Here is a 27,834-nt window from a genome sequence, read left to right as displayed (position 1 = left end):
CATGTAACTTTCGTTTTGAATTCGAATTACCCTTTTTACGTCTATTAGCTTTATAGTGTAGACGAAATTTACCTCCAATCTGTAACTCTTCAGTCGGCTTTCAACATGGTAAGAATGCAAAATCATTGTGATAGTTATTATGTTTCTCGGAACCTATAAGAAGTTTATTTAAATGATTATTAGTAAAAGTAACGAGAAACTTAAAAACCAACTCTTTATGTTTCTTTCAAGTGGTCAAGCTTTCGACCATGTCGACCCTCTGATTTTGTTTAGCCCCCCCCCCCCCCCAATGATCTTGATTAGTCAAACAAATTATTTATTTACTTTCAGTCACGGCGATATGACTCAAGAACAACAATATTTTCTCCAGAAGGTAACTAAAGCGTTTAATTAATGATCTTTATCTATATCCCTGAAGTTTATACATTCATAAACTCAAATGCTGATTAACAGAACCCATATGCCTTTTTCTCTATAAATAATCTGTAATTTACAGGGAGATTATATCAGGTGGAATATGCCATGGAGGCTATCGGTCACGCAGGAACCTGCTTGGGTATCCTAGCTAATGATGGGGTCTTGCTGGCTGCAGAGAGACGCAACACAAATAAACTCTTGGACGAAGTGTCATATTCAGAAAAAATTTACAAACTTTACAAGTAAGTGGTTTTGTTAATATTTAATACCCATTGTTATTTAATCAGGAGAGATTTTGTGTGATATTAATTGAGTTTTTTTGTTTTTGTTTTTTCTTTCTTCAGTGATATGGCTTGTAGCGTTGCTGGAATTACATCAGATGCAAATGTTTTAACAAACGAACTCCGTCTAATTGCACAGAGGTAATTATTTTTCATGTCCATTACCAACTGTTACATAGCCTACATTTTGTAGTTCTTGCATGTCCATTTACTTATTTCTGCATATTTTAGGTTCCATTTACAATATCAAGAACCTATTCCCTGTGAGCAACTTGTTAGCTCATTGTGTGATCTGAAGCAAGCTTACACTCAATTTGGAGGTAGTGATTGTTCTTTCAACTTTTGCAGTACCGGTAATTTTTAAATAATTAGCTAAAATATATATATATAAATTACATACATCTTGAGTAATTTTTAAATTTTGCCAATTAGGAAAGCGACCTTTTGGTGTATCTCTTTTATACATGGGTTGGGATAAACACTATGGATTTCAGCTTTATCAGAGTGACCCCAGTGGAAATTATGGAGGATGGAAAGCCACTTGTATTGGAAATAACAGTGCTGTAAGTTAATTTCTTGGTTGAAATTTAAAAAAATTATTTGTCAAATATTGTGAATGAACACTTCTTGAGGTTCAAGAAAATTTTGCAGATTTGCCAGATTCTTAATATACACTCAGAAAGTAAGAAAAAAGCAAAGCAATGATCAATATGTGTAATGACAAATAAGTTGATATTTTGACAGAATGCAGTTTCAATGCTGAAACAAGAGTATAAAGAAGGGGAAATGAATCTAAATGATGCTTTGTTGTTAGCCATCAAAACCTTGAGTAAGACCCTGGACATGACTAAAATAACAGCAGATAAAGGTATGATAAAAAATCTATTTGATTTAGCAGTAAATGTATGTTTAAGAGTGTTTAACTTATATAAAGTTGTTGCATTATTAAATGCATGTACATGTATTTATTTTGGCGACAAATGTACACATTTTGAATTGCATGTACAAGTATAAAGTTAAAGCTGCTTGGTCCGATTTTATATCAAATTTTATGCACGCTTTTAAATTATGGCTATGCTTAGTATATGTATAATAATAGACATTGCAGTAGTTTTACTCGTCAATTATGCCAAATTTCAATGAAGAAAAATACATACAAAATTTGCTAACAAAACAAACGACATTAAAAGGTACTGTGTTATTTCGCCTCATGTTAAATTTCACCCCTGACGACGAGACAGGTATGGTTGTATTACGAATTTGACATCGCTTTAAATAAAGGTCGAAATGATCAGATTAATTACAAATAAACATGTGTATGTTTTGTTCGCTAATAGTTCTAAAGTCTGCTTTCTTTACAATCGATGCATAGCATGCGGGTTGAATAACCCCAATAATTCGGGGGACGAAACCAAGCGGTTTCCTTTTCTAAACATTCCTGTGATGCATTTCGGTTTGTTTTTTCGTTTGCCCAAAGAAAAATTATTTTTATTTACTTTGAATATTTCTAACTTTGAAAGGAGACTGATTCTGCTGGTGTAAATAGGAGAAAGTCCATAACTTTCTAAGATGAATGATTTGTATGAAAAAAAATTTGATACTGTAATTACAAAAAAATCGGACCAAGCAGCTTTAACTTTAAAATATAGCTGATAAAAGAACAGACTCATGTACTACTTGTACTTGAAGGTCATATACTGTAAAGACAATTCATGTCTGTGTTGTATGGTAAAGCAACGAAAACATGATTATATTAATATTAATCCAAAATCCATGTGATATATGAAAATGTTAAGAATAGGCCGAATGAAATAAACATGAAAATGTATGTTGGATACTGTTTTGTTAATCCAATAATTTTATTGCATATATTTGTCATCAAGAGATTGTGTAATTAATTAAAAAATACTTTCATAATTGAATATTTACATCTACTGAGTATGATTCCCTCTATTTCTTATGGAAACTTTAAGTTAATTCATATCTCTATAGAACAGCTGTAGAAACTAACAGAACTGAAATATACACGCCCCGTTTATCGATTGGTCGAAACCTACAGCGACCTAAGAAAAATCAGAGACTGCACGAGATAATCAGAATGATGTCAGACTCAAATTCCCATAGGAGACGATTTGGCTGTTTCTTATAACTATCGTACTAATGTACATTAACAGTACTTTAGTGAATTTTACTAACTTTTTACAATCAATTTATTGATTTGTTAGTAGAAAGTTGTAAATAAAAACAATGAAAGGCATTTTCCGAAAAAAATTGCGTAACTGTCAACACGGGCTATGTATTTTTTCTGCGATGTATCCACCTTGATATCCCACATGAATCACCAAAGAATGCATTTTATTGTTTAAATAACAACATGAAGATGGTATTTATAGAGATACTGAGTTAACATAGCATATTTTGTACCTGCTTTTAAAGTATTCCTCTGCTTGCAATGGCATATTATTGTGTAAATTATTAGAACAATGAGTTTGAATATTATGAATCAAATGTTATTTGTGTTTCAGTTGAAATAGCCACATTGACCAGAGAGGACGGGCAGACAAAAATGACGATTCTGGGAGCTCCTGCTGTGGAGGAAGTTATTAAGAAACACGAGGAAATAGAAGCCAAAGCCGAGGCCGAGAAAAAGAAGGAAAAATCCTAAACTCTTTGTTGTAATAACTTGTAAGTATATTCATTAATGGTATAAACATGTAAGATAATTATAGAAGAATTTGTAATTCAAAGTATTTTGCACTGTATATGTATATTCAATATTCATAAACTGTTGAAGCACATATTTTTGTTGGGTCAAAGTTTTGTTGTTTTTAAACCAAATAAAATTTTGTTGGCATTTAATTTCATCATATCATCTTTGTATTTATTAATACTTGGGTTAAAAATTCATCATGGATTTAATTTAGTTACCGGTAATTTATACTGCCAACAAAAATAACGAAATTTGTAACTAGAAAGTGCATTTATGCATATGGAGAAAATGTACTTACACATATGTATATTTATCAAACATAAATTGAAAGGTTTGAGTAATTTTCTAAAAAATGTTTAAAATGTAAAATCATTAAATATGGTCAGTTATCTATTAATAAGTTTTCATTGTGCACTCTCTTTTATTTTCAGGTTTGTGTTAAGACAAAAGGCTGGAATGCTAAGAATTCTTTCAGAGTTTCATCATTAAAAACTGTCATAAACATTAGTGCTGTTCTACATTTTGTAATGCATATATCTACATGATCTTTGTCATTCATGATTGAATAAAAACTCTTCAAATCTGCTATCATTTGATATTTGTTTTGTTTTTATAAAGTCGAGTGGATAAATGTAAATATTCAGTCATAAACTTTATAATGTGACTCCCCTTTGATTTCATTGCATGCGTGTTCAGGCAATATTAAATCGTATTTTTTTTTTCATTGATACCATTAAAAAAAAAAATATTTTTAATAGCCCAATGCAATTCTTGGCGGTTTTAATCTTGCCTGTTTACCGGAGCAATAAGCATAAGTGATCAAACTTTTTGAAGCATGTCAATGTCGTAATCCGTGGTCTAAACTTTACACATTCGATTTGTCTTCAATAACGCCACTTGGCCAATTTCTACAAAATTTGGCACAAAGCACCTTAGGATAAGCGGTTCTTAGATATGCCCTCTTCAATTCAATTTTTTTCAATTCAATTTAATTCAATTTATTCTCTCAAACCATTATCATACAATGGTACATGAGGTACAATAACATATTTGCATTAAATTGTGATGTCAAGGGTCTAATAAACTATATATAAATTATAATACAACATAGTATTACATGTGTTAGTAAGCATAAGTAAGTAAGAGAAAAAAAATAGTAATAATACAAAAAGTGGTAGAAAAAAATTGGTCATCATATAAAAATTTAATACAATGTTTCATTGGTGTTCAATACGTGGAGAGTAATAATAATAATAAATGCTAATATAGTTTAGGCTGGACAGCAGAATTGCTCTTGGATATTCAAAAGGAGAGATATTTAAGAAAATATGACGGGCTTTTTAAAAGTCTTCTTTAAAACAGAATAGCTTGTAAACTCAAAACTTAAACATAAACTTCCTGATATATCGTTGGTTCAGTTTTGTTCAAATCATGACACTTTGGGGTCAGAGAGGGTCAATCCTGAATGTGTGGTGGGGTTATTTTAAAGTTCATTACAGAAATTAATAAAAGAGAAAGTGAGATCACATACCCCACTCTCCATCTCGCCGAAAAAAATAGCTGCAACTTTGCACATCTGTATTTGTCTCTATAAAGTTCGGTGGAAAAAAAATCGGTTAAATTAAAGTTTCAGTGCATGGTTACATAGTACATGTACCAGTTTATTCAAAATGCCAGAATTTAAGGTTCAAATAAACAAACATATATAGGAAAAAGGACTGCCTGTAAGCATGCACTAGAACTATAATTCATACATATGTACAAAGTTTCTTGAATTATGTGATCAGGCACGTAGCATCAAGGGGGGGGGGGGCTGCCCCCTCTTTTTCTCGAAGCAACATATTTTCTTAAAGTTACTGTTCATTATTTTTTATCCTCGAATGTTGTACTTAAGATTTAATTAAGAAGGATGGGTGGTCAGCAATTAACCAACAGGTCTGCCTTAAACTTTTAGACATGATATTTTTGGCCATAAATTATATAATTTAGTAAAAAAAAAAATCCAAATATTTTAGCTTTAAAATCTGAATACTTTCTATATCTGTATACAGAGCTTCTCGTCTAAAGGGGGTAAACGTAGCCTAAAAATGGCCACAATCATTCAGCACTTTTAATTGTCAAATACAGAATTTTAATTATCGAGAATCCGAATATCAACCTTTAACCCGGCACTGTTATCTGACGGTCTTATATAGCATGTCTTTAAATGCTATCTCTCCTTATCTTTCTCACAGGTTAAAGGGACTCACCTTTTGGTAAGACCTTTTTTTATTGACGATTTTCAATATTCCTGGGCCAGTTTGTTGTAGATTTTAAAATTTGATTAGCTATAAACGTGGGCGTTTCCCCATAAAATACTTTTAAACGATTTTTATTTTTTTTTAAGCCTATTTAATCTATTTTTGCTAAATATTGCACTTTATTAATCAATATAAATGAATATATAACGTGAATATGATACACTAATATCAACTTATATTTGAATACTTTTATTAAACATTGACGGATTTTTTTCTTCCAAATCAATCCATATCGTTCAAAGGCTTGAAAGTACTGAAGGCCCTTTCGAGAGTTCAGTTACATCAGAGCCGCGGGTTATTCAGTGCATACGAATCTACACTCATGTATAGGCTTTCATGTGCCTCATTTATCGAACTAATCCAATCTACGGTAAGTAAAACAGTAGATTTTATAAATCTATATTTTCCCAATTGATTAATTAATTTAAACACACAGTAATTGTAATCCCAGTTTTGTGTACCATTTATAGTATATGCACAACCGTAGTTGCTTTTTTTCAACAATTATAGAGAATGAAGTCGTTGATTCTCCTTTCCGTCCTCGTCCACGGGGCATTGTCGTTTGTTTACCTGGAGAAACTGTCCCACATGAAACTCCCCAGCAAAATCACTCCCTCCGTGCAGTATCAGATGTTTGGGGGAGCGGCGGAGGAGGCCGCTTATCACAAGCAACGACGGATGTTATATGTTGTAGGCAAGTGGGGATAGGGTATTTAATTACGTTGTAAACAATCAAGTTACATGATATCAGATAAATTATACAATGTATGTTCTCTTACATATTCATGTACTTACCAGTAAAAGCTTTGCAGGGAAAGGATTGAACGTCGAATAAAAAAAGCTATACTAAGCATCTTTATAATAATCTTACGTGAGTCTTTTAACTGACCACAGGGGAAGAATCTCGTTTACTCCATGTCATGGATTTATCTGACCCAAAGAATCCAACGTTAGCTACAACTCATCAGTTTACATCCAGTGACGGAACTCCCCGTGACGTAGCAATTTGTGGTGATGAGGTAGCCGTCGCTGTGACGTCAGGAATCAAAGATGTCTATGAAGGACATGTCTATTTCTTTAATGCTTTTACAGGCGGAAGCCCAGGATTAACGCCCGATGGAAAACTTCCAGGTAAGGAAAACAAATTCATAAATAAAGGACATTGGCCCCATGCGTGGATTCAGAGCTTTTTCCGTGGGTGAGGGGTGAGTCCGAGGGACATTTTGTTTGTCCGTGTGTGTGTGTGTGGGGGGGGGGGGTGTTCTAAGCTTTATATTTGGCAATTTTACTCTGTGAATTTAAAATTAAAGCATGACTTTTTTTCAGGGGTTTTATGACCCCGAAAACCTCAACACCCGAGATCCGCGTATGGAAAATCAAAAATATGTAAAAATGTATTATTGATGGTTTATTCAAATAAATTGAGGGATATTACAATTCAGCCGGATACTTTCCTGATATGTTGACCTTCACCAGCGACTGCAAAAAACTCCTTGTCGCCAACGAGGGGAGACCAGGAAAGGATATCAACAATGTATTCACCGACCCGGTGGGATCCATCACCATTATAGAGAGAGACAGAAACGGGGGCCCACCCTCCGAGCGAACCGTGTCCTTCACTGGCCAAGATCAAAGGTACCAGAATATAGAAACTTATGGTGAATGTTTGTTTTCGTGGGTTGTTCATTTTGACTTATATTTATTGAAATATTTTGCCGATTTGACTATTTGCAGTGGTATATTTAGTTAATTAATATCATATCATTTTGAAATTATAAAATCTCCCATACAGTATTAATAAACAAGTTTTGAAAAAAATCTGAAATTGGAAACGTCACCTCAATTTCAGGTTTGATTTGAGGTTCCCGATACGATACATTCCACAAAACTTGTGGCCTATTAAAGTCACTCCAACATTTGAGGAGGATGCTACCCCCGAGTATATCACGGTGACCCCTGACAACAAATACGCCTACATTATCCTACAGGTAAAACTCATGACGTCTCACATTTACGAGCCGTATAATTACTAGTAATAAACACACTGTTTTGTACCCAAGCTTTACCAGCAGAAAAAAATACCTATAAACACGCCCTTTTTACGGGTAAAATTATCGATCACTAACTTTGTATATAAATGATATCAATGTCAAATCTTTACAGGATAATGAACATCTTCAAAATTCTCGTCTTTTGAAGGGCATGCTTTAATTTATACCCCACATCTACAACAAGACAAGGCACCTTTCTTAATATTTACATATAGAGTTATCAACACAACTTTTTTTTTAAATTAAAGTATGTTTAAAATTTAAATGAAAAGACAAACGATAAGTGGAGCGAACTGCCTTCAAAAGTGCACTTGTACTTGATATTATGTGAACACAATACATTCTGGTTGCCCTTATCTGATTTCTGAAAAAGAGAGCATTATACTAAAACTGACTGTAAGTGTCCTAAGAATAATTTTCTTATCTTTATAATATTGTAAATATGAATTCAAACAGGCATGTACTATCGCTTTTAAAGGCGATTGTAGGGGGAGGGCTAGACCTTCATCAACATCCCGACAAACAAAATGGGGGAGGGGGTCCAACGCCATATCAATGATTTAAAGAGAGGGAGGCGAGATTTGCCTCCTATTATAATATATATTTGTTTAACACCAAAAGTAAAAAAGGCTACCCCCTTTCTACGTGCCAGTGGAATAACATAATTTATATATACTGTACTTGTATATAACAAACCCTAAAAATGAAGAGAGTATTGCCAGGACACTTAACAGCATGAAGGATATCTCATAGACAAGACTAATTAGAAAATAACAATGAACCTGAGTTCATTGAGTTTTTCAGTGCTTAATTTAACTCAACTTTGGTATCATAGGGTCTTAATTACGGTCTAAAAGTGGCATCGGCTCGTGATCATCTTACACATTGTGTTCCTTCTTTATTTTCCAGAAAAATAACGCCGTGGCAAGAATATCCCTAAGTACATACGAAATCACAGGTGTAACACCTATCCCGAAAAAAGACTGGAGTAGCTACACCATAGACCCCAGTGACAGGGATGGAGGTGTGTGTGTGTGTGTGTGTGTGTGTGTGAGAGAGAGAGAGAGAGAGAGAGAGAGAGAGAGAGATTAAAAGAAATGACAATATCAAATACATTAAAAACATTATTTACTTATTTGGCAGGTGTTCATCTTCGACAGTTTCCACTCAAAAGCATACGACAGCCGGACAACGCCAAAGTGATCACCATTGGACGAAACAACTTCCTGGTTACGGCGGACGAGGGCTTGACAACAAGCTTCACTTCCGCCCACGACGGCTTCGTCTGGTCGGACCACAGCCTGGCAGACATATTAGCAAGACGTAAAAATAATATCTTTCATTTGATTTCTCATTTCAGACGCTTGTTCCTGCAATGAAATTTTAACCCATAACATGACAATTATTATAATATTAGTTAAGCTCAATGTATAGTTACTGGTATAACTGAATGCAGCGTTTTCTATAACGTGTTCGAATAGATTTTGAATCACGTGGTCAAAATAAACATAGAAATAGTCGGATCATACGATAGCGTGAAACTCTACAAGCTAACTTGAAGCAATTTTTGGCTGATGAAATGTGTAATATTTTGTACATGTATGTGTGCTAACAGTGGTTTCAGAAGGGGGGGGGGTACTATAGTATATTGTTTTACCCTTGTGTGTCTGTCCGTTAAAAATTTTCGTCAAAGATTTTTCAGCAACTATGAATCGCAAATGCTTGAAATTTTTAGACACTCTTTGTGTAGGTATGTCATATAGTGGGATAAGTGTTTTTAACAAACAGACTTCAACTTTCTGTTAAATGACGACTTCGTTTAATTTTAACCTAATTTTTTAAAAAAAAAATTCGTCAAACATTTTTCAACAATTATCAATCGCAGATGCTTCAAATTTTTACCCAATCTTTGTTTAAATATGCCATATGATGGGATTCCTTTTTGAATGTCGACTTTGCTTTTTTGTATATTCACATGTAAGAGTGGGGGTATCGCTTGTGAGCACTGGCCTAGCTTGCTTTATATAGAAGTACTGTACATGCAGTTTGTTTTGGTTACTTTAGTAATGTTAATTGCAAACAATGCCAAAAATTGCGTGTATTACGCAATATAACCGGTAATACTCAGTTCTGAATACATTTTGTTTTCTCAAACTTGCCTTGAATTCTTTTCTTTTTTTAAATCAAATTGAGAATATGGGTAGGAGGTGTAACATGTTTCCGAGTTCTGTAGATACCTTTATTATAATAGACTGACGTAAAAAGAAATCTTGGAATTTGGAGAAGAAATTTTTTTTTCGGAACTTGTGGATCATAAAGGGATTTTTTTTTCTTTTTATCACGTTTTCTCATTGTAGAGAACAAGTTTGATACTGTGGTCATAAACAATGACACGTTTGTAGAGGATCTCAAGATGGACAATAAAGCCGGTGAGTAGATGCGCGCTTATAAATTAAACATACTTTAAAGAAATAGAAGGTATTTCTTAGAATTTAATTTTACTTCAGATAAACATTCTTCTGTGATACTTCTGCATGTTACTCAAAACCTTCGTGATAAATAAAATTAAAATGAATCGATCAGTTTTCTCTCTCTCTTTTTTTGACGAGAAAGATTCTCTCTTTAGGAACATGTTGCAAACAAGTTATTGAACATTATGACAATAATGTAATTTTGTTTTAATCAGGCCTCTTAATAGCCTTTTCCACAAAAATATGACTAACATATGTTTATAAACTATCTTTGTTCATTTTAGTAGTAAATTGTAATTCCACATGTTTTTGGTCAGGAAAATTGCAGTTTGTATTGCTAAAAATAAGAAGACAGTATAAATATACAATCATTTTCACTATAATGGCGTCGATCGAGGATTTTAAGCGAACACACTTATTTTTTTCAAAATTCAGGTAGATTGATGTTAAGCACCATTGACGGTTTGAATTTATTTACGGGTAAAATGGACGAAGCCACTCATTTCGGTGGGAGAGGGTTTTCCATTTGGAAAACTTCAGACATGTCGCTGGTTTTTGATTCTGGGGACGAAATCGAGAAAGAATTGGCCAACTCTATGAAAGCTGTGTTTAACACAGACTGTATTCGTAACACCATTACATATCAGGGACCAGAGAACCTGAGGGACACACAGTCTGACGATTACGTGAGTACTCCAGCAAAACACATGGTTGATAACAAGGGATGAATGTCCGTTGCCGTTTTAGACCAATTTACATCTTCTTTGTAAAGCTGAAAATCAAAAATATTCAATTTTTTTTTACTTTGTCGTAGTTTATAATCCAAAATATAATGTTTAAGTTTTTAGTTAGATCAGATATAAGCGATTTGATCATCCTGCCTTCTTATGTTTTATTCAGTACGTAAAATGCATGTAAATAAAAGATTTACACGTAGTTTTAATGTAACTAGCTAATTTACGAGGTCTCATAAAATGCCATGGTTACACCAACGCGCAGAAAAGAATTGAAAACAAAATCTTGAATAACATTAATATGCTTGCCTCTACAGGGTCCGAAAATTGGTTCCTTGGATTATATCAATGACAATGGTGCACAATACATAGTTGTGGGCAGTGAAACAACTGGTACTATCTTCTTGTACTCTGTAAATACTACCTCGGGCACCCCCAAGCCTCAATTTGAGACTGCCTACCGTACCGGTGATACAGACTATGTGTGGAGCGAGCTCTATGATATGGGAACGGCTGGAGATGCTGGGTTATCTGCAGTCGGGTAAGTATTTAGCTAATTCCAAACTCCTCAGATGCTTTCGTCAAACATACCTGGAGTTTTGGTTATGATTATCAATCAAGATCTCAGTCGAACTAAAATAAGATTTTGTGAATTGGCTCCTCAATGACATACAAAACTAATACATGTAAACCTCCTCTTTGATGCGCTTTGTGTGTATAACATAGAGGAATGGATTTACTTTTATTAATACCAAGATCTTTTTTTTAAATTTGAAATTAATACATGGATAAATGCAAAGATAGAAATATATGCACTCAATTAAACTTTTTGGGTATGGGAACAGTAAACACAAGAGAAGATAATTTTTACCCTTGACTATGTTTTTATTGGTGGAAATATTTTGTATCACATCTTGAAGAGTCTAGTACATGTTGATTTTAATACATGTATGGAAAATTTTCAATGAATAAACATGAATTTTTCCTCTCTGATTTTTAAATGCAAAAAAATAATTTAACATCTTTTTGTTTTTTATTCTACAGATTTATTGGCCGAGATGACAACGCTTTAAACAAGACCCTGATATATGTGATAGGACAGTATTCCGGCTCAGTCTCATTATTCCAGATCGTTAACATGTAGTTCCCTGCCTCTAGTTATTCTATAATAAAATGTACTCAACTATGTTATCTACCAAAAATACTGAGTCATTTTTTACCCCCCCCCCCTCCCCCCCAAAAAAAATTATATATACATGTATACATATCTCTGTACATGTGTAATACATGCCCAACATGTTACAACGGTTAAATGAAACGAAACGAATGATTGAATCATATTTTAACAGAAATTATTGAACATATCTCTGTACAAATCGAGCATGTCATAACATGAGAACACCAGGTTTTCATTACTTTAACTTTTACGCTGTTTTGTGTGTCAGTTGTCCATATTAATGTCCCCTGTTTCAGTGTCCATATATTTTTCTCGGACATCTTTGATTTTCTCGTATTCAAACTCGGCCTGCACAGCACAGGACATCATGGACTGAATATCTCTCTCCTCCAGATCACCAAACACATAGCCATTGGCCTTGTCCACCTGTCTCATTACTCGAAGCATCGACTCTTTGTCCTGAAACAGTTATAAAATGGAGCAATTTCTGCATTATACATCAAAACATGAATTACCTATATATTGAAATGATGCTGAATGGAATATGCTGTATATTAACTTTAAACAAGATGATTTCAAAGTGAATCATTTAAACAATCTTATTTCATATCACAATGCTTCAAGCCTACCATATTCATTCCACTTGTGAATAAAATGAAATAAAAAGTTTCCTTTTTAAATTTACAAATACAAACTTTTCCAGTACTTCAAGATTTTCTGTGACTGTTTACAGAATATAAGCATCTTGTGCAAAAAAAAATGTGTGCACAAAATGTGTAAAATGATAAATTTACAATCTTTTTCTTCAACAATACCTCAACATTGAGTGGAACAAATGACACAAGGCTGTAGTCTTGAACTAGCTCCACTAGAGCCGAGTTAAGCTTCTTGTACCTCTGTAGAGATTTGTCTCCCTGTAAAAAAATAGAAGGAGAGATGATGAATTTTTATCTTTGATAACATTTGTATTGTTTTAGAGCAATTACATAAAATATTCCATTATTAATATCCTTTACATTTAACTACCAGCCATGAAATTGTTCGTTATCATGACATTTAAAAAGCAAATACTAGTAATGGTGCAACGTACCTCCAGCTCATCTAAAAGATACCCAAGATCCAAAACATCTGTATAAAAATCGAGGTTGAATGAGAGCTTCCCAAACTTTTCTATCAAGTCACATTTGGACAATACATTGACGTGTGGGAGTTCTAACTGTAACATAGTCGACAGAGAGGTTAACAGAACAGAAATAAATTTTGACGCATCACTGCAATAATGAGAATCAACTAAATGCACAGACACAAGGCGGTAATCCCACTTCTGTAGCTGAGCAAGGATGTTGCGAACACACTTATAATGGGTGTACAATTCAACTTGTCCAGGAAAGTCAAACAGCAAATATTTGCCCTTTTGTTTTGCTAATTCACTTTGAAGCCAATCAATGTTTTTCTCCAAATATTCCATGCAGTAAATCAGACCGCCATTGGGCCCAAGTTTTGTGGCATCCATGACGTCAGAGAGGGTTATCAGAGTTGATATATCTACATCACATTTGTATGGGAGATGGTCGTTGGCTGGGTCCAGGTTGACCACAGCAACTTCTCTGCCAAACGCGGATAGAAACTCGGACATCCCATGGCAATAAGTCGTTTTCCCGGATCCTGGGGGTCCTATAACCACTTGTCCAAACATTTTATGAAAACCAAACGATCACTGCTGAAGCATCTTTGATCACAACATGCCGTCATGCAGTTAAAAACTTTTTCGTCAAAGCGAAAGTACAGTCTAAAGTTAGATCCCAAACCAAGTTAAAAATTCCGGAGGCATTTAAAATAATCAACACTTTTGTATTATATATGATGACTGATATAATATTGCTCATTTTCTAAATTAATCAAAATTTTAATAGATTTTTTTTTTATACTGAAATAAACTCATATGACGGTGCAATTGTTCTTTTCCGGTAGTAAACATCAAAGTGAAAGTACCACACGTGTAGAATGGAAGTGGATCAAGTTCCAGAAAATGATCTACCGTGTTCCATTAAAGACGACGTTATTTATTTAGTAAGACAGTGGAAATCAATATCTAAAGACCGTTCACAATGTTCAAAGGAAAAGCTTATATGTATAAACAAACTCGAGAAAATTACAACAAATTCTGAAGGCCCTACATCAGCTTGTGGAGAAAAGTTGAAACCGCTTTTGAATATCATGGTTTGTTTTGCATTACTTTTTATATCTTTACTCTTTAGCAATGTATTCTCCTAAATATTATGGTTTGATGTTCATTCCAATTCATGCACACATCGTCTATTTTAAAGATTTATTTTTCGCTCTATTGAATATACGGTATATATGTACACTATGATAATATCTTTTTCTGTAGAATGACGGGCTTGCAGATGGAGACCCATTCGTACGATATTCTGCAGCAAAAGCTTTTGGGAATACCATGATCCACTGTGTACATTGTCAAGCAAATTTCACCCCAATCTTAACGGACATGATCTCAAGCCTGCCAAATATTGCAGAGGAATACAGAGTGAGCATCATTGACCTGCTATGGCACCAAACGTCATCATGTTTGATAGAGGACCACTGGCTAGCGCTCATCACTGTGATTGGTCAGCATTGGATGAACATGTGTAAATCCTGTTTGTTTGATTTTCTGAGTGATCTTCAATATGAAGATTCTTCCTCCTCTTGTGGCAGCCAGAAACATGACAGTGTTGTTGTCCTGTGTTGTCAGTTTCTTCGTTTGTGGAAGAGGTTAATAAAGAAGTGTACAACAAACACAACAAAGAATAATTATATGGAGTTTCTGAAGCCAGTTGTAAACTTGATACAGATATTTAGATCAAAGACGTCTTATGTTGACAGAATGACTTTTAGATCTATACTGAAGCTGATTCTTGTCGTTGTAAAAAATATGGATAAAATAGCAAACCTGGGAAGTGATCATAGAAAAATAATTGTCCAGATTGCAGATGAATTTATGCATTGTTGCTCTAAAGAATTTTTTGAAGAATTTCCATGTGGATTTAAGGAAGGATTTGCTGGAGAGTTAACTGTAAATCCAGGAAATCATCAAGACTTATCAATTCTCAGGACAATGGCAAGCATCTGCATCAAATTTGTTGTGACGGTACAAAAACAAGGTGAGATATCTTTAGAGGTTTCGAAGATACCTGATAATATACACATTTTACTAGCTAGATGCTTTTACTAGAATACTAATTAATCTTTTGCTCCAACTTGGGTTACAGAAATGTGTAAAAGATATTGCCCTATTCTTTATATGTGTCAAACCTAAAGTAATATTTTAAAATTCCTTCCAAATGAGGGCAATATTATATAGATGGAGAAAAAAACAACCCTGTAAACAATTTATAATACACAGTTTTAATTAAATTCTCTCATTTTGTAGATTTGAATTCAACTGATGTAACTGGAGCCTTTGCTATCTTAAATTCATTGGATTCCTGGATGAGTAAAACAGTAGGACTTCAAAGCTTTTCATGGGTTCCCATGGTTTACTCGGAACAAGACGATGCATGGATTGATATACTGAGGACTCTACTAGAGATATATACTGAGGGAGAGGTCAGGTAAATAAACAAACAGGTTAAAATTGCAGTGGAAATTTGATTGAAAAAATAATTGAAAATCCTTAAATTCTGAAAAAAAATCATTTTAAAATTGTATTTTCTGTTATTGATTTGTTTGTGGAAATATTTCATTAAAAAACCGTGTCTATTTCATCAGTTGAGAATATCATATGTTTCTGACTTTGACAGGGTAGAAAAACAAAAAGACCCCAGTGATGTTCTGGCTATGATACAACCACACAAGCAGTTTTTACTTTTTTTAGACAACACTGGGTTTGATGAAACATTAGTCGTTGATCTTCTGATTTCACCCGAGACATGCTTTCTATCTTATTTCACAAAGTATCTGAGACTAGTAGCCTCTGAATGGACTGAGTTTTTGAAGATCCACTCTGAGTACTCATGTCATGGTTCACTGGACAGTAGGTGTGGATCTCAAGACAGCATTCAAAGTGGGGTATATACTCAGAATGTCAACAAAACTGCAAGTCAGGAAACAAATGCTGTGAATGCTGAGGGTTTGACAATGCTACAGCAGTATGGTTTTGATGATGATGATGATGAGGAGGAGGAGGAGGGTGTTGGTTGTGATGGCTGTGAGGATGATCGGCATTGTGATAAAAAGGTGGGAGATGACAATTGTGATAATGACATGTTTAAGGATGAAGGAGAGAAAGAAAACAGGGTGAAGAGTGTCACTGCAGATTCATTATGCAGCAGTTTTAATGATCACTTTGACTCAGATACTCTTGATTTACAGTCGGCAAATATCAGCGGCTGTTTGGATAAAACAATGGCTGTGTTAATCAGAGTGAGGTTGAAAATGGAGAAGTTCACAGACTCAAGCATTTTACAATACAACCCACAGGTTTTGGTTCATTTGATTGAACAAGTGGAGGAACTGTATGAACAATAGAACCTGGTTGCTTTGTGAGTGTTATGATTTACAGACCATTGATAATAAAAAAAAGTTATTTATTTCAGTTGTGCATTCCAATTTGTGCAAGTCATACTTCATCCTACAAATACAAAATACAGTAACTACAAGTTTCAAAACTGGAATTTGCTTCAATATATCATGGAAACACTTATGGCAATCTAATTTAAACTGGACTTGTTATTCTCAATATTTTGCTAGTATAGTGTATCACTCAAGAGGGACTTTACAACGCTGGGATTCCCCGTACATGTGTGATCAGTTCAGTTTTAGAGAGTCAATACAATGTATCATCAAACCTTCCCTGCTTAAAAAATCCAGGGAATTAATAATACTGTAATTTAAAATTTCTCAAGTCATTATGTTTGTCACTGATTAATACCTAGTTATGAATATTGCATAAAAATCTAAACCAGTCTCTATAAATTTCATCCTATCACTTTACTGTGTAAAATAAACGACAACAACTAGATCAATTTCATAAAGCATGTTGCTTGAGGAGAATGTCTATTCAAATCACAAGGAATTTTTTTTTAACAAATTAAAAAAAACAACTGTATAAAAAGATTTTTATTTGATGGGGTTCAATGAAAAATAATGAAGAGTTGCACCTCTTATTTTAAATACATACATCTGACTTTTACAGGTACATCTCATACATGTATCTCTAGAAACTGTTGTATAGTTAACATTTGGTATGCATAACATCAAGAACTCTAAAGTTTTTTAAAAAGTATTAAATGGAAGTACTATGCAAGTATTGGAGATTCACCAAGTACAAACATTAAATTGAAGTTCATAAACATACCTAACAAACTGGGTTCAACACACACCACTCATACATTCGCACTGATGTAAATCAAAATACAAGTAATGCATTTTTTCATCACAACTTACTAAGAAACACATGTATCACAGACTTTGGGTATCTTTTATCTCTGAAGTCAACACAAAATTTTAATGCATCTTACTTCAGCAAGAAACAAAATGACTAACATTTTACTAAATATACTAGAAAAAACTACAAATTTCACATCACAGACATACAAAGCACTCATTAACAATGCATACAATGAAAATGAAATGTAAAAGCTTCCTTGTATGCTTCCACTACAACAAAACTGAGTCTCATATGGGTGTACTGAATAACGAAGTAGGAAAATCCAGATTCCAAACCACAATATTTATAGCACCAAATGATTCTCCTTGAGTATTTCCACAGACAATAGGTCCCTTGGAATGTTGAGCAGTCCCCTCATTGTATATTGGATCTATCTGTATCCAGGTCTGTGTAGCCCTCTTTACTGGTCTTTTTCTTGATGATCACAAACAGTCCCCCGAACATGATGAGGATAACGGGCAGACCTAACCCCGCCGAGATCACGCCCACCACAAGGGAGGAGACTTTGTCCTCAGGAGGAGCACCAAAGCCAAGCTGGGCAGTCCTACAATGAGAAACGAATAACATTGTGATGGTAAAAGATAATTCTAGGATGAAAGGAAAACTTTTGAATAACCTTACTGTATAAATTATCAAACTTTTTCTAATTTAAGTTTGGAGAATAGGTGCTAAAACAAAGGAATGACAAATACAGGGAGATGGTACTTCACAAATATGTACCTATGTTTATTTCTACTGAGGATGTTTACATTTATCTTGGAAAATTGATTAGTCAGATTTTCAATAGAAACTTTAAAAGTCAATTAATGACTGTGAATCATACAAAGAATATATTAAAATGCGATATATACTCACCATGAAGTGAAATTAGTTTTTGTGAATCCACCATCACTTTCCAAACCAAATGTGAAGTTTGTGGCAGATCTCGATACACTCATAATATCTGGGAAATATGAGTACATGATACTGCTCTGGAGAAAGGTATCTACATTGACATCCGAGGTGGAGGCTAAATTGGTGTAGTCTACTTTGGTAGCCACTGAGCGGGCCCTGCCAGGCTTGAGGTAACAGACGGGTTTCCACTGCAAGTATCCCCCATTGGCCTCATTTCCTGGCCTGGTGAGCCAGTTGGACATCTACAAAATATATATTGTAGCAATATTCTTTAAAGCTATATAACAGAGTAACAACTAAACTGAGTTCTTAATCCAAGGTAGCTTACTCATGCATGTATTTTGTAATTTTTGCAGTCCAAAAAAATGTCAAAGTTTGATAGAAAGTGTACTACATGAGTATTGATAAACCTTTGTTGCAAGTTAGAACGAAACATAGGCAAACCATATCCCAATATCACTGATAATATAGACCCAACTATACCCTACAAATCAAATACCTGTAAAGCAGTACATGTACAATTAAAACTGAACTGTGATATAAATACTATTACATATAAGTCTAAATACCTCAAAAACTCCAGGTGTGTATTCATCGTCTATGGACTTTTTGGTCTCAATATGCATGCCGGCCGTCTTTTTATCACTACCCAGAAGCACTGTCTCCAGCCCCCACCTGGCCGAGGAGTAGTTGCCAGTGTCTATGTCCTGAAGGGTGAAGTCAAACTGGGTGGAGTCTGCATCGTATAGGAGGTGGGGCAGTTCCTTAGATCTATCAGAGTGGTCAAACATGTGGAACTGAAAGTTTATAGATGTAAAGATTATCACAATATTATCTTCAGAAAATTTCATAATCATGTACTTGTGTTTTCTTTTAAAGAATGGGGCTTGAATGGGCAGTTCCTTAAAAATATCAAGTTATTTGAATGTGAGGGAATATACATCATAATATTCATTATGAATTGATGCTGCTATTTCTGAACTTTGTAATGTTTATTAGCAATTTTTTAAAATATATCTAATACATTGTATTTATGTATTTACTTGAAGCACTAGGGATTCATTGTAAAATGCTGCATCCATCACTTCTCCACTGGTTTTAACCTTCATGACAATCAGATTATTGGATGACCAGGTTGTTATGTCCTGCCATTCAAACTCTGTGAAGTCGTACACTCGCCACTTTGTACTGTTGATGTTGTATGCAGTAATGTCAGCTTTGTCAGCTGTGTCATTGTACTGAAATAGCTGGAAAAGTAAAAGCCAATGTTCATATTCTTTTTTATAAATTAAATTTAATTTATAATAGTAAATCTTTGAAAAAATGCATTCTAACAAAATAGATACATCAAAGAAATGCAATTATATTTTGCATAAAAACTATAAGGAAATTAGACATACTTGTTTATAATTAGGCTGGTATATCTATGACATATGTATGGATGCTTAATCTTTTTGCTATCCATCACATTCTTTAATTGACACTTTTTAATACACATGCATGGGTCTTGTTTATGAGCTAGGAACAACAAATTTATGTCTCTTGGACATCAATATTAGCGACTTTTAGTTTTACTGTTAAATCAATAAAAATTTCAATATTTGTACAAAGATGTATATGTTTGGTATTAGATTTAAAAATTATCAAAGGTACATATACAAGATACACCAATGAAAACCGTTTATACTTGCCCTACTAAAAACAACCCCATATGAGTAAATCTCTTTTAGTCCACTAGGGAGTGTGATGGCTGCCTTTCTCTCTGTGTCATTCTTTGAGGCCATCATCTTACAGTTAATATTCAGCTGGTACCTCTCCTTGGGTCTGTTGGTTTTGATGACCAAGGCAGTTGGAGGGCCCCCTAATGCTGAGACTACATAGTGCAAAATGTCATTATCACCCTTGGCTTGAACATAGACCACACCAGGACTGCACTCGGGGCATTTCTGTGTCTGACAGCCAGGGTTATAAGAAGTTACCATCTGAAATTGATAAATACACAAAAGTAAATTGAAACAGTCCATACATAAAAATGGGTAGAGTCTTGGTTTACATGGTATATACATGATTAATTGACGCATAAAGTCATATAAGCAATAGCTGTAAAATAAATACATTTTTGCTTTTTTGCCCATCAGTGTAACATTTATGGGAATCATTTGATTTTCTTTCAATGTTACTTTATTTAATGCAATATTTATGGAACTCTGCAATACATTTCACATATGAGTTAATTTACTTGGTTTTAATGATAGAAATAATAGAGAGTTTCTTTGTAAATGTAATCATGATCATGGTAATAATGACATTCAACATGTTCAATACTCAGTAGATTTTAAAACTTACTTGGCGCACTTGTCCATCACTTATTACATAAGAGAAACTCAACAGCAGGGTGAAAACTTTCACGAGCATTATTACTGGAAGAAGCTGGTGGCAGTTTAATCACATGATAGTGATCATTCCGGAACTGGATAAACAAAGTCACATGATATCTTTGGATAGAAATCGCGATCCCGACAGTAATTACGGCGGGAAATACAAAGAGGAAGCGAAGCATGCTCGTGGTACACAGGAAACATTGACCGTAAATATTTATAATATAGATTCTGATCTTACATTTCTGATTCATGTTTAGATTATACATGTATATGCATGTTGTATAATGAGCTTTAAGGTATTCGACACATTTTATACAGTCATGTTTATTGTTTAATGTAAAACGTTGAAACGTTGATCAGCTGATCTGTTCCACAGTGAAGGGTAACCCCGCTCCCTCCTTGAGTCCTTATAAAGGATAGGGACGTGGCTGATCAGATCCAAGAACTTACTTAGAATAAACATGATAAATTCATGGTCAGATCATATGATTTTAACAAGTACTTCAACAGCTGTTCAATCAGAGACATAAATATGTCTCTGGTTCAATGCTGTAAATTCTGGTGTTCTACCACCAGATTCTAATTCTCCACAGTGCAGTGTATTACTATAGTATTGTAAATTTTATAAAATAGCATATTTCATTCAAATTACCAAAAATCTTCATGTTTTATTCATTGTATGTTTAAGTGTTAATTTTTGTCATTTACACGCATGTATACATGTACCTGTATTTATCTTTTACAGGTACCTAATTAGAAATCTCAAATAAATGTCATGGAAAAAGCAGCAACATACACTCCAGAGATCAATGGAGAACCTGTCATTAAGAAACACAGACTTATGAGTAGTGGATCATCACCCCACAGAAATGGGCTGACCCCAGTCAGACAGAGGCTAGAGCAGCAGAGGAAGAAACTGCTGGAGACCGAGTCCCAGGGTCCCCAGGAGATCAGCCCCACTCTCCAGAAACTCAGGGACACGCCAGGTTATTATGTACCATGAAAAATGTAAAAATATCTGGGTAGTACTATATGTATGATACCTGAAAATAATTCAACAACACTTTATCTGTTTGATTGTAATTGAATTGGATCTATCGTGGCCTGTTCATTTAATTACCATTAAAAATTGATTGCAAAGTGAAATTTATTAATAATACAAAGCATATCTTAAAAACAATGTAAATCACTTATACAAAGAATGTTTGATGGAATATAATAATTCATATTCATTTTGAAAAGGTCGAGTGAACAAAGACAGACATACTTTAATCAGCAAACATCTTGACACGAAACACAACATGGATCGGCTCAGTGTAGGGGGTGGGGTTTCCCTGTGGCCGGATATGGAGGACATGCGCCTCTCTCTGATAGAGATCCTGAAACTTGGAGCCATCTGTTTTCTGCTCTTTTTTGTAGTAATGATGGTTTTCTCTAAATTACATGGTGAGTGCATGATGTGTGATAACAAAATTTTTAGTTTTTTCATGATTCAATATTTTCAATTGTTAACAATCACACCAGTAGTACTGTTCCACTTTTTGAGATAACCAGTAATTTATTTGTAAAAACTAACACTGAATCACTGCCATATATAATCATGTAGCAGATTGCCATGTAATAAGACAGCTTCTTACAAAAAAATGTTACAAATTCAACTCCTAGTAGTTTAACTTCTTTAAGGTACCTCACTACACCAAGACTTATACTTTAAGACACTACCTCACAAGATGGCGATTTAAATATTTTGTTAAACTGTTTATATCGTTCGATTCGGTTATATAATGTCATAGCTTAGTGGTTAAAGTATTGGGCTTCTGAACTGTAGATCATGAGTTCGAATCCGCCTGGACTTTTGTTCATGTTTACTGAATTAAATTTTCGAAAATGTAATTTTTCATTCAAAATTGCTCATTTTTTTGCCTATTCGACTTAAATGCTTCTTATCCATTATGATATCTATCATAATCAAGTAATTTTCTGCTGATTTGAGAAAATATTTCAAGGTGTAGTGAGCCACCTTAACCATTTATACCCATTTAATCACATAACGCATTCAAATTTGTGTTTTTAAACTTTCAGACATGACTTTAAAGATAACCGTTTTTTATACGTGTATATAATTCAACAATGACGTTGACAGATCAAATACGATTTTTTTGAATATTGTAGGTGATGTCGTTCAAAATCTACTGAAGTTTCATCGCAGACTTGTAGACTTCAACAACATGCACAATATCAATGTTGCTGCAGCTAGAGACAAATTTAGATCTACAGTCATAGAATGGCATCTTCAACACAAACTGTTATTAGTAAGTTAAAGATTTTGTGTGTCAGCTCACCTAGATTATACTTTAACTATTGAAGAATTAATGTTTACTCATCCACTTGCTTAAGGGATTTTTATGGCAAGAATTTTTCACAGAAGAAATGAATACATATACAAAATGCACCTATAAACATAGTTTCTAAAAATCTTTTTGAGAAGTTTGCTTTTTTTATGAGAAATGTAATTACTGTAAAAAGAACATAATAATAAATTTTTCTAGGATGAAATCCATACATGTTTTGATGTGAGCAAGTTCCCCATGACCTATGTGATGTACATTGTGGTGTATGGCGGGGGAATGGGGACACTGGTCTACTTCTTGGCTGATAACGTGTGGTCCAAGAGTAAGCTCTCTCCCCGCAGAGTCAAACAATGGTCAGTTTTACTTCTTATCCTCTAACTAATAACTCAGTTTTCATATAGAAATCTTTTTCATTGTGAGCTTAAATTTGGCATTGAAGTACTTGACAATGTTTATTTTGTGGGGAAAAACCCACTTTGAAAAAAAATCTGTATGAACTGTGCCAATATTTACATTTGAATACATGCATATTTAAGGACCAGCTTGCTAACTGTGATTGGAACATGGACTGTGGCCTTGACCTATTTACTTGTCTGTTCTTACATGGTGGAAATAGCAATAAAAAACAATGTTCACCGAATCACTGAAGTGCTGGTAAGATAATACCTATGGACCATTTCACAAACATACCATCTCTACTTACATGCACAAATACATGTACATGTCACTCTTTACTGATAACTTTACATGCAAGTTGATAGTGCTCTAAAGCATACTTTTATTGATAAATCCCATTGGGGTGGTTTCACATTCAAATTTCGATATAAATATTTTTACAGGGTGAAGCCATAGCAACGGACCTTGATCTTGGTGTTTTACAAGCTGTTGTCGAGTACTGGAGAACTCGTTGCCTGGCAACAGGAACTCTAAAGGTTATGGGACTTCTTGAGGTCAAGGACTTACTGTTTTATTTACAGTATTACCTTGTTCCCGTGGCTACAATACTTGGGACACCTGTTGTTAAATTAGTTGTTTCTCTGTATCAGATATATAATTTCCAGCCAAAGTTCAAATCATAAAATGTATTGATAATGTATGTACCATTCAACATGATGATAACATTACAGTGCTTTCATTTATTAAATTGTAGTAAACATATCAAAGTTGGAGTGCTACACTACTTTTAAGTTTTATACAATAAAAGTATATGTTTCTTCTTTCCTTGTCAATTGTTTTGTTTTAAACACCAGCTAATTCAAGTTTCATTATTTTGAAACCATTATTTTATTTTTGGCAATCATTAATCATTGAGGTAATATAAAGATTTCTCTGAAAGAGGGTTTACTTAAGGCTGTCTTATGTATATTTTTCCAGTTTTATTCTGCAATCTGTAGAAATAAGAAATGTTTAAAGCACATTATAGACTATATATCGGATACTCAATGGGATTGTCAGAAAGGTCTTAACTAAATTGGCAACCTACATGAAGTTTGAATACTCCCTGTATTTGAATTATTGTATTAGTAAATGAAAAGAAATCATTTGCTTGAAAATTTTGTATGATTTCATTTCATCGCCAGCTCTCGTAGATTTGGTATTTTAAAGTGACGTGAAACATGGAATTAACTTTTGGTGGCCTAAGGCAATTGTTCTAACTTGCCCTTAATAAATGGGAAAACAGAAGATCTATATACCGGTACCCTGTAGTATATCAAATTCCACCAACAGTTCTTCTTTGCAGACAAAATATTTTCTGTTCTCAATAAATGAAACATCGTCTACTTCAAGTACTTGGTACATATTTTGGAAGAAAAAAAATCTTTTTGATGAAAGCATATTCCTTGCACCAACATAAACACACTACAGCTCACTGTAGAAGAAGGGAACTAATGTTTTATTACAAATATACATGTACAAGGCACATGATAGTTACTTGTACTTTTCGCTGTGTTTTAATGAAAATGAGTAAATTTGGCTTCTTCGGCTGCATTCCAAAGGGATTCTAAAGATACAACAATATGAATCAGAGAAACTGAAAATGACAGACTTTCTTACAATAAAATTTATTTCTGCATTGATACAACATGATCAAATATAGTACAAAACATGATGCCTCGATCAAACTTCATTTTTCCCCTCTTGCACTACTATCATAGCACATCACAGATTATATCACGATTCTGGGTCGAATGGTATGTTTTGGGTATGTTTCTACGTGCTCTCTGCAGTTTCACTCTTGATTTGGTCCAAATTTGAAAGATTTTTGTAAACAGTCATAGCCTATATCAGAGAAGAAAAATGCAAATTTATAACGACAGTTACAAATACTTAAAATACACATTTTCTCATTAATATGTTTACCTAAATAATTCACTTCACATTGAAAGTTGATAGCTGCAATCAAAATAGCTATGTCTAGCTCTGTTTTGTACAAGACTGAATACATGTATATGAACAATTCCTCTCTTAATTCCATGTACAAAAAGAGTCAGGACAGTATCTCATAAACTTTCAATGTTATAAATTGCAATTTCATGATATCACATCAATCTGTAGTAGGCTTTTATGTTACTGAACAGAGATTTTACAGGATGGCATTGTAACATTGCTTTAGCATTATTAGCTCACCTGAGCCACCATTCCTCCCACATCTCCAGTGTTGGCAGGAAGAATCATGGTGTTGTTAGTTTTTGCAAGTTTTCCAAACGCATCAACATATTGTTCTGCTATACTATAGCCAACAGCATTCATTCCATTCTACAATTACCAATAAACATGTATATTCCATCATTCACGCACAAAATAGCCAAAATTAATGCAATATTCATGTATTAGTTTTTAGCATATTTAGTACACTTTCATGTACATATATGTACGCTTTATATGAACGTAATGAAGAACAAAAATATCCTTTTCCGCATTAAATTTTTGACAGATAAAAAGTCATATTTCTGACATCACAATGACTGCATAACAACGAACAAATTAACACAGTTATGTTTCAATCTAAATAAAATTTGACATGTAAAACCGTGCATGTTATAATCTCTTGCTTATCAACTGTTGTAAAAAGAGTCAAACATAAACAGGATGGTGGTATGTACAATGTTATGGTGGGATATGATAAGAAAATACTGTGGTTTCAACAATATTCGTTGAATACCAATTTTCCTGGGTTTCGTTGTTTAGTTGATACACAAAATTAAATGTCCATTGAAGTGCAATTTTTATTAACATTTTGTATTGATAGGGTCATTGGCCACGAATTTATGTATCCTTGAAACTGTGATTTTCACTTTATCCACAAATTCAAAATTGATGCCCTTGAATATGAATGAAACCACAGTACAGTAAATATAAGACTAGTACTGGTCCTGACCTGCTGACCAATGGCTTCTGCCACCTGTGTGACGGCCTTGGCCTTAGCCTCAGCCATTAGTTGAATTGCCCGTGCTTCACCTGAAAGATATCTCAACAATTCAATAAAATATCATATAAAATTCAGAATGTCTTCATTCAACTGAAGTGCTTGCACTGTTTATTACCCATGCATCTCATAATTTTACTTAAAGGGACACACAAACCCATGATTTAGCAAATATCGAATTTTTACACGATTTCCACATATTTTATATATCATATGAAAAGATGAACTTTTGAAAAATTAGTGTTTTAAAGTAAATAAATCAAATTAAAAAGAGAAAAATAGAATAACGCGTTGGGCCAACACAAAAATATTGAGTTTAATTAAACCAATGTCCAAAACAACTCGATTTGTTTACATGTGCAATGTCCGGGTGAGTTTTAATGACCTGTAAATTAAAAGGTGGTGACTTATGATGCACGAAACCTTCCGTATGAGGAAATCTTGAGTAGCTCTTTTTATTTCCATTGTCATAATCAAAAAGTAAAACATCTATTATGAGTCACCATGCCACTTTAAGATTTGATATAGACCTTCAATACTTTTTAATTCCTAGGATGGAATTCCAAAGCTATCAAAAATATAAAATATAAACTGGAGTTTGGACAGTTAAAATATTGTAAACAACATACCATTGGCAATGTTTATTTGTTCAGTCTGAAAAGCCTCTGAATTCAGAATCTTTGCCCTCTTTTTTCCTTCTGCTACATTAATATCTGCCTCTCGTATACCTGAGAATAAATATATTTATTGATGAATTGATGGTAATAAAAAAATTAGCATAATGTGATTGTTGTAAATCTATGGCAGCATTCACCACTTAGGACAGAAATTTTTTTGCATATGTAAATGTAACATGTATAGCCTCCACATGTAGGTACATGTAAGTACAAAAAAACCTCTTGTTTCTTCATTACTTCTAAATTTACCTTCAGATTCTAAAATACTAGCTCTCTTTTTCCTCTCAGCTTCCACTTGCATCTGCATGGCTTCATTGATTCTGAGCGGCAGAGTCATGTCCCCTGCAAACAAATATTTAATTATCAAGTACTTTTCAAATCCTGTAATGGTAACATGTTAATAGTTCAGATGGGATAGAAGGAATTTAAAACTGTCACAAATATATCAAAAATGGAACCCTCTTAATTTATTTAGGTTACCTCAAAGCCATTACAAATTAACTATAGCTAC

The 27,834-nt window shown here is 33.8% G+C and overlaps 7 protein-coding genes across 8 annotated transcripts in view; 4 read left to right on the top strand and 3 right to left on the bottom strand.

Annotated features, from left to right (window-relative positions):
* The first annotated feature begins 3 nt into the window (after window positions 1-3).
* On the top strand, window positions 4-3,993 carry LOC105322442 (proteasome subunit alpha type-4). Its single transcript, XM_011421171.4, has 9 exons — window positions 4-108; window positions 331-373; window positions 497-659; window positions 762-839; window positions 930-1,018; window positions 1,131-1,261; window positions 1,443-1,566; window positions 3,224-3,383; window positions 3,840-3,993. Exons 1-8 carry the CDS (start codon window positions 106-108, stop codon window positions 3,361-3,363), a joined length of 771 nt encoding a protein of 256 aa, XP_011419473.1. The 5' UTR covers window positions 4-105; the 3' UTR covers window positions 3,364-3,383; window positions 3,840-3,993.
* A 1,569-nt stretch (window positions 3,994-5,562) lies between these two features.
* LOC105322440 (uncharacterized) lies at window positions 5,563-12,166 on the top strand. Of its 2 annotated transcripts, XM_020064919.3 has the most exons (12): window positions 5,567-5,663; window positions 5,951-6,078; window positions 6,219-6,402; window positions 6,603-6,839; window positions 7,151-7,343; window positions 7,558-7,696; window positions 8,669-8,783; window positions 8,903-9,082; window positions 10,117-10,188; window positions 10,666-10,916; window positions 11,282-11,505; window positions 12,009-12,166. In XM_020064919.3, the coding sequence occupies exons 2-12, from the start codon at window positions 6,031-6,033 to the stop codon at window positions 12,106-12,108; spliced, it is 1,743 nt and encodes a 580-aa protein (XP_019920478.3). In that variant the 5' UTR covers window positions 5,567-5,663; window positions 5,951-6,030; the 3' UTR covers window positions 12,109-12,166. The 2 variants fall into 2 exon arrangements, with proteins under 2 accessions (XP_011419471.3, XP_019920478.3); XM_011421169.4 differs by lacking the exon at window positions 5,951-6,078 and having other exon boundaries at window positions 5,563-5,663.
* Window positions 11,930-13,944, bottom strand: LOC105322439 (GPN-loop GTPase 2). Its single transcript, XM_011421168.4, has 3 exons — window positions 13,232-13,944; window positions 12,957-13,055; window positions 11,930-12,600 (listed from the first exon to the last, which is right to left on the bottom strand). The coding sequence occupies exons 1-3, from the start codon at window positions 13,835-13,837 to the stop codon at window positions 12,406-12,408; spliced, it is 900 nt and encodes a 299-aa protein (XP_011419470.2). The 5' UTR covers window positions 13,838-13,944; the 3' UTR covers window positions 11,930-12,405.
* A 68-nt stretch (window positions 13,945-14,012) lies between these two features.
* Window positions 14,013-16,918, top strand: LOC109617918 (uncharacterized). The gene is made up of 4 exons (XM_020064920.3): window positions 14,013-14,361; window positions 14,534-15,305; window positions 15,575-15,755; window positions 15,945-16,918. The coding sequence occupies exons 1-4, from the start codon at window positions 14,146-14,148 to the stop codon at window positions 16,669-16,671; spliced, it is 1,896 nt and encodes a 631-aa protein (XP_019920479.3). The 5' UTR covers window positions 14,013-14,145; the 3' UTR covers window positions 16,672-16,918.
* A 329-nt stretch (window positions 16,919-17,247) lies between these two features.
* LOC105322438 (glycosylated lysosomal membrane protein) lies at window positions 17,248-20,921 on the bottom strand. Its single transcript, XM_011421167.4, has 6 exons — window positions 20,834-20,921; window positions 20,179-20,469; window positions 19,531-19,734; window positions 19,057-19,284; window positions 18,449-18,729; window positions 17,248-18,137 (listed from the first exon to the last, which is right to left on the bottom strand). Exons 1-6 carry the CDS (start codon window positions 20,900-20,902, stop codon window positions 17,948-17,950), a joined length of 1,263 nt encoding a protein of 420 aa, XP_011419469.3. The 5' UTR covers window positions 20,903-20,921; the 3' UTR covers window positions 17,248-17,947.
* An 8-nt stretch (window positions 20,922-20,929) lies between these two features.
* LOC105322437 (uncharacterized) lies at window positions 20,930-24,436 on the top strand. Its single transcript, XM_066088744.1, has 7 exons — window positions 20,930-21,074; window positions 21,614-21,854; window positions 22,111-22,314; window positions 23,041-23,180; window positions 23,418-23,572; window positions 23,756-23,873; window positions 24,059-24,436. Exons 2-7 carry the CDS (start codon window positions 21,644-21,646, stop codon window positions 24,296-24,298), a joined length of 1,068 nt encoding a protein of 355 aa, XP_065944816.1. The 5' UTR covers window positions 20,930-21,074; window positions 21,614-21,643; the 3' UTR covers window positions 24,299-24,436.
* Window positions 24,437-25,347: 911 nt separating this feature from the next.
* LOC105322436 (stomatin-like protein stl-1) overlaps window positions 25,348-27,834 on the bottom strand; it is a 12,711-nt gene continuing 10,224 nt past the window's right edge. The window contains exons 7-11 of the mRNA XM_011421164.4: window positions 27,573-27,665; window positions 27,276-27,374; window positions 26,599-26,678; window positions 25,848-25,976; window positions 25,348-25,499 (exon numbers count right to left, since the gene is read on the bottom strand). Of these exons, the coding sequence (XP_011419466.3) occupies window positions 25,431-25,499; window positions 25,848-25,976; window positions 26,599-26,678; window positions 27,276-27,374; window positions 27,573-27,665 (470 nt within the window). The 3' untranslated portion in view covers window positions 25,348-25,430. The remainder of the gene's footprint in view (window positions 25,500-25,847; window positions 25,977-26,598; window positions 26,679-27,275; window positions 27,375-27,572; window positions 27,666-27,834) is intronic.

Source organism: Magallana gigas, chromosome 6 (genome assembly GCF_963853765.1).
Source record: "Magallana gigas chromosome 6, xbMagGiga1.1, whole genome shotgun sequence".
Taxonomy (NCBI): Eukaryota; Metazoa; Mollusca; class Bivalvia; order Ostreida; family Ostreidae; genus Magallana; species Magallana gigas.
The sequence above is the reverse complement of the archived record's forward strand: the minus strand, read 5'-3'. Positions and strand labels throughout refer to the sequence as shown.

Coding starts and splice junctions, on each gene's coding strand:
- LOC105322442 (XM_011421171.4), top strand. Junction 660..761: donor AAAATTTACAAACTTTACAA/GTAAGTGGTTTT, acceptor TTCTTTCTTCAG/TGATATGGCTTGTAGCGTTG. Junction 840..929: donor CTCCGTCTAATTGCACAGAG/GTAATTATTTTT, acceptor TGCATATTTTAG/GTTCCATTTACAATATCAAG.
- LOC105322440 (XM_020064919.3), top strand. CDS start 6,031: ATGTATAGGCTTTCATGTGCCTCATTTATCGAACTAATCCAATCTACG. Junction 6,079..6,218: donor TCGAACTAATCCAATCTACG/GTAAGTAAAACA, acceptor CAACAATTATAG/AGAATGAAGTCGTTGATTCT. Junction 7,344..7,557: donor TTCACTGGCCAAGATCAAAG/GTACCAGAATAT, acceptor CCTCAATTTCAG/GTTTGATTTGAGGTTCCCGA.
- LOC105322439 (XM_011421168.4), bottom strand. CDS start 13,837: ATGTTTGGACAAGTGGTTATAGGACCCCCAGGATCCGGGAAAACGACT. Junction 13,056..13,231: donor ATCTTTTAGATGAGCTGGAG/GTACGTTGCACC, acceptor ATTTTTTTACAG/GGAGACAAATCTCTACAGAG. Junction 12,601..12,956: donor TTGTTCCACTCAATGTTGAG/GTATTGTTGAAG, acceptor TAACTGTTTCAG/GACAAAGAGTCGATGCTTCG.
- LOC109617918 (XM_020064920.3), top strand. CDS start 14,146: ATGGAAGTGGATCAAGTTCCAGAAAATGATCTACCGTGTTCCATTAAA. Junction 15,306..15,574: donor TGTGACGGTACAAAAACAAG/GTGAGATATCTT, acceptor CTCATTTTGTAG/ATTTGAATTCAACTGATGTA. Junction 15,756..15,944: donor TATACTGAGGGAGAGGTCAG/GTAAATAAACAA, acceptor TGACTTTGACAG/GGTAGAAAAACAAAAAGACC.
- LOC105322438 (XM_011421167.4), bottom strand. CDS start 20,902: ATGCTCGTGAAAGTTTTCACCCTGCTGTTGAGTTTCTCTTATGTAATA. Junction 19,285..19,530: donor ATGAATCCCTAGTGCTTCAA/GTAAATACATAA, acceptor ATAAACTTTCAG/TTCCACATGTTTGACCACTC. Junction 18,730..19,056: donor ACACACCTGGAGTTTTTGAG/GTATTTAGACTT, acceptor TATATTTTGTAG/ATGTCCAACTGGCTCACCAG.
- LOC105322437 (XM_066088744.1), top strand. CDS start 21,644: ATGGAAAAAGCAGCAACATACACTCCAGAGATCAATGGAGAACCTGTC. Junction 21,855..22,110: donor GAAACTCAGGGACACGCCAG/GTTATTATGTAC, acceptor CATTTTGAAAAG/GTCGAGTGAACAAAGACAGA. Junction 23,573..23,755: donor CCCCGCAGAGTCAAACAATG/GTCAGTTTTACT, acceptor TGCATATTTAAG/GACCAGCTTGCTAACTGTGA.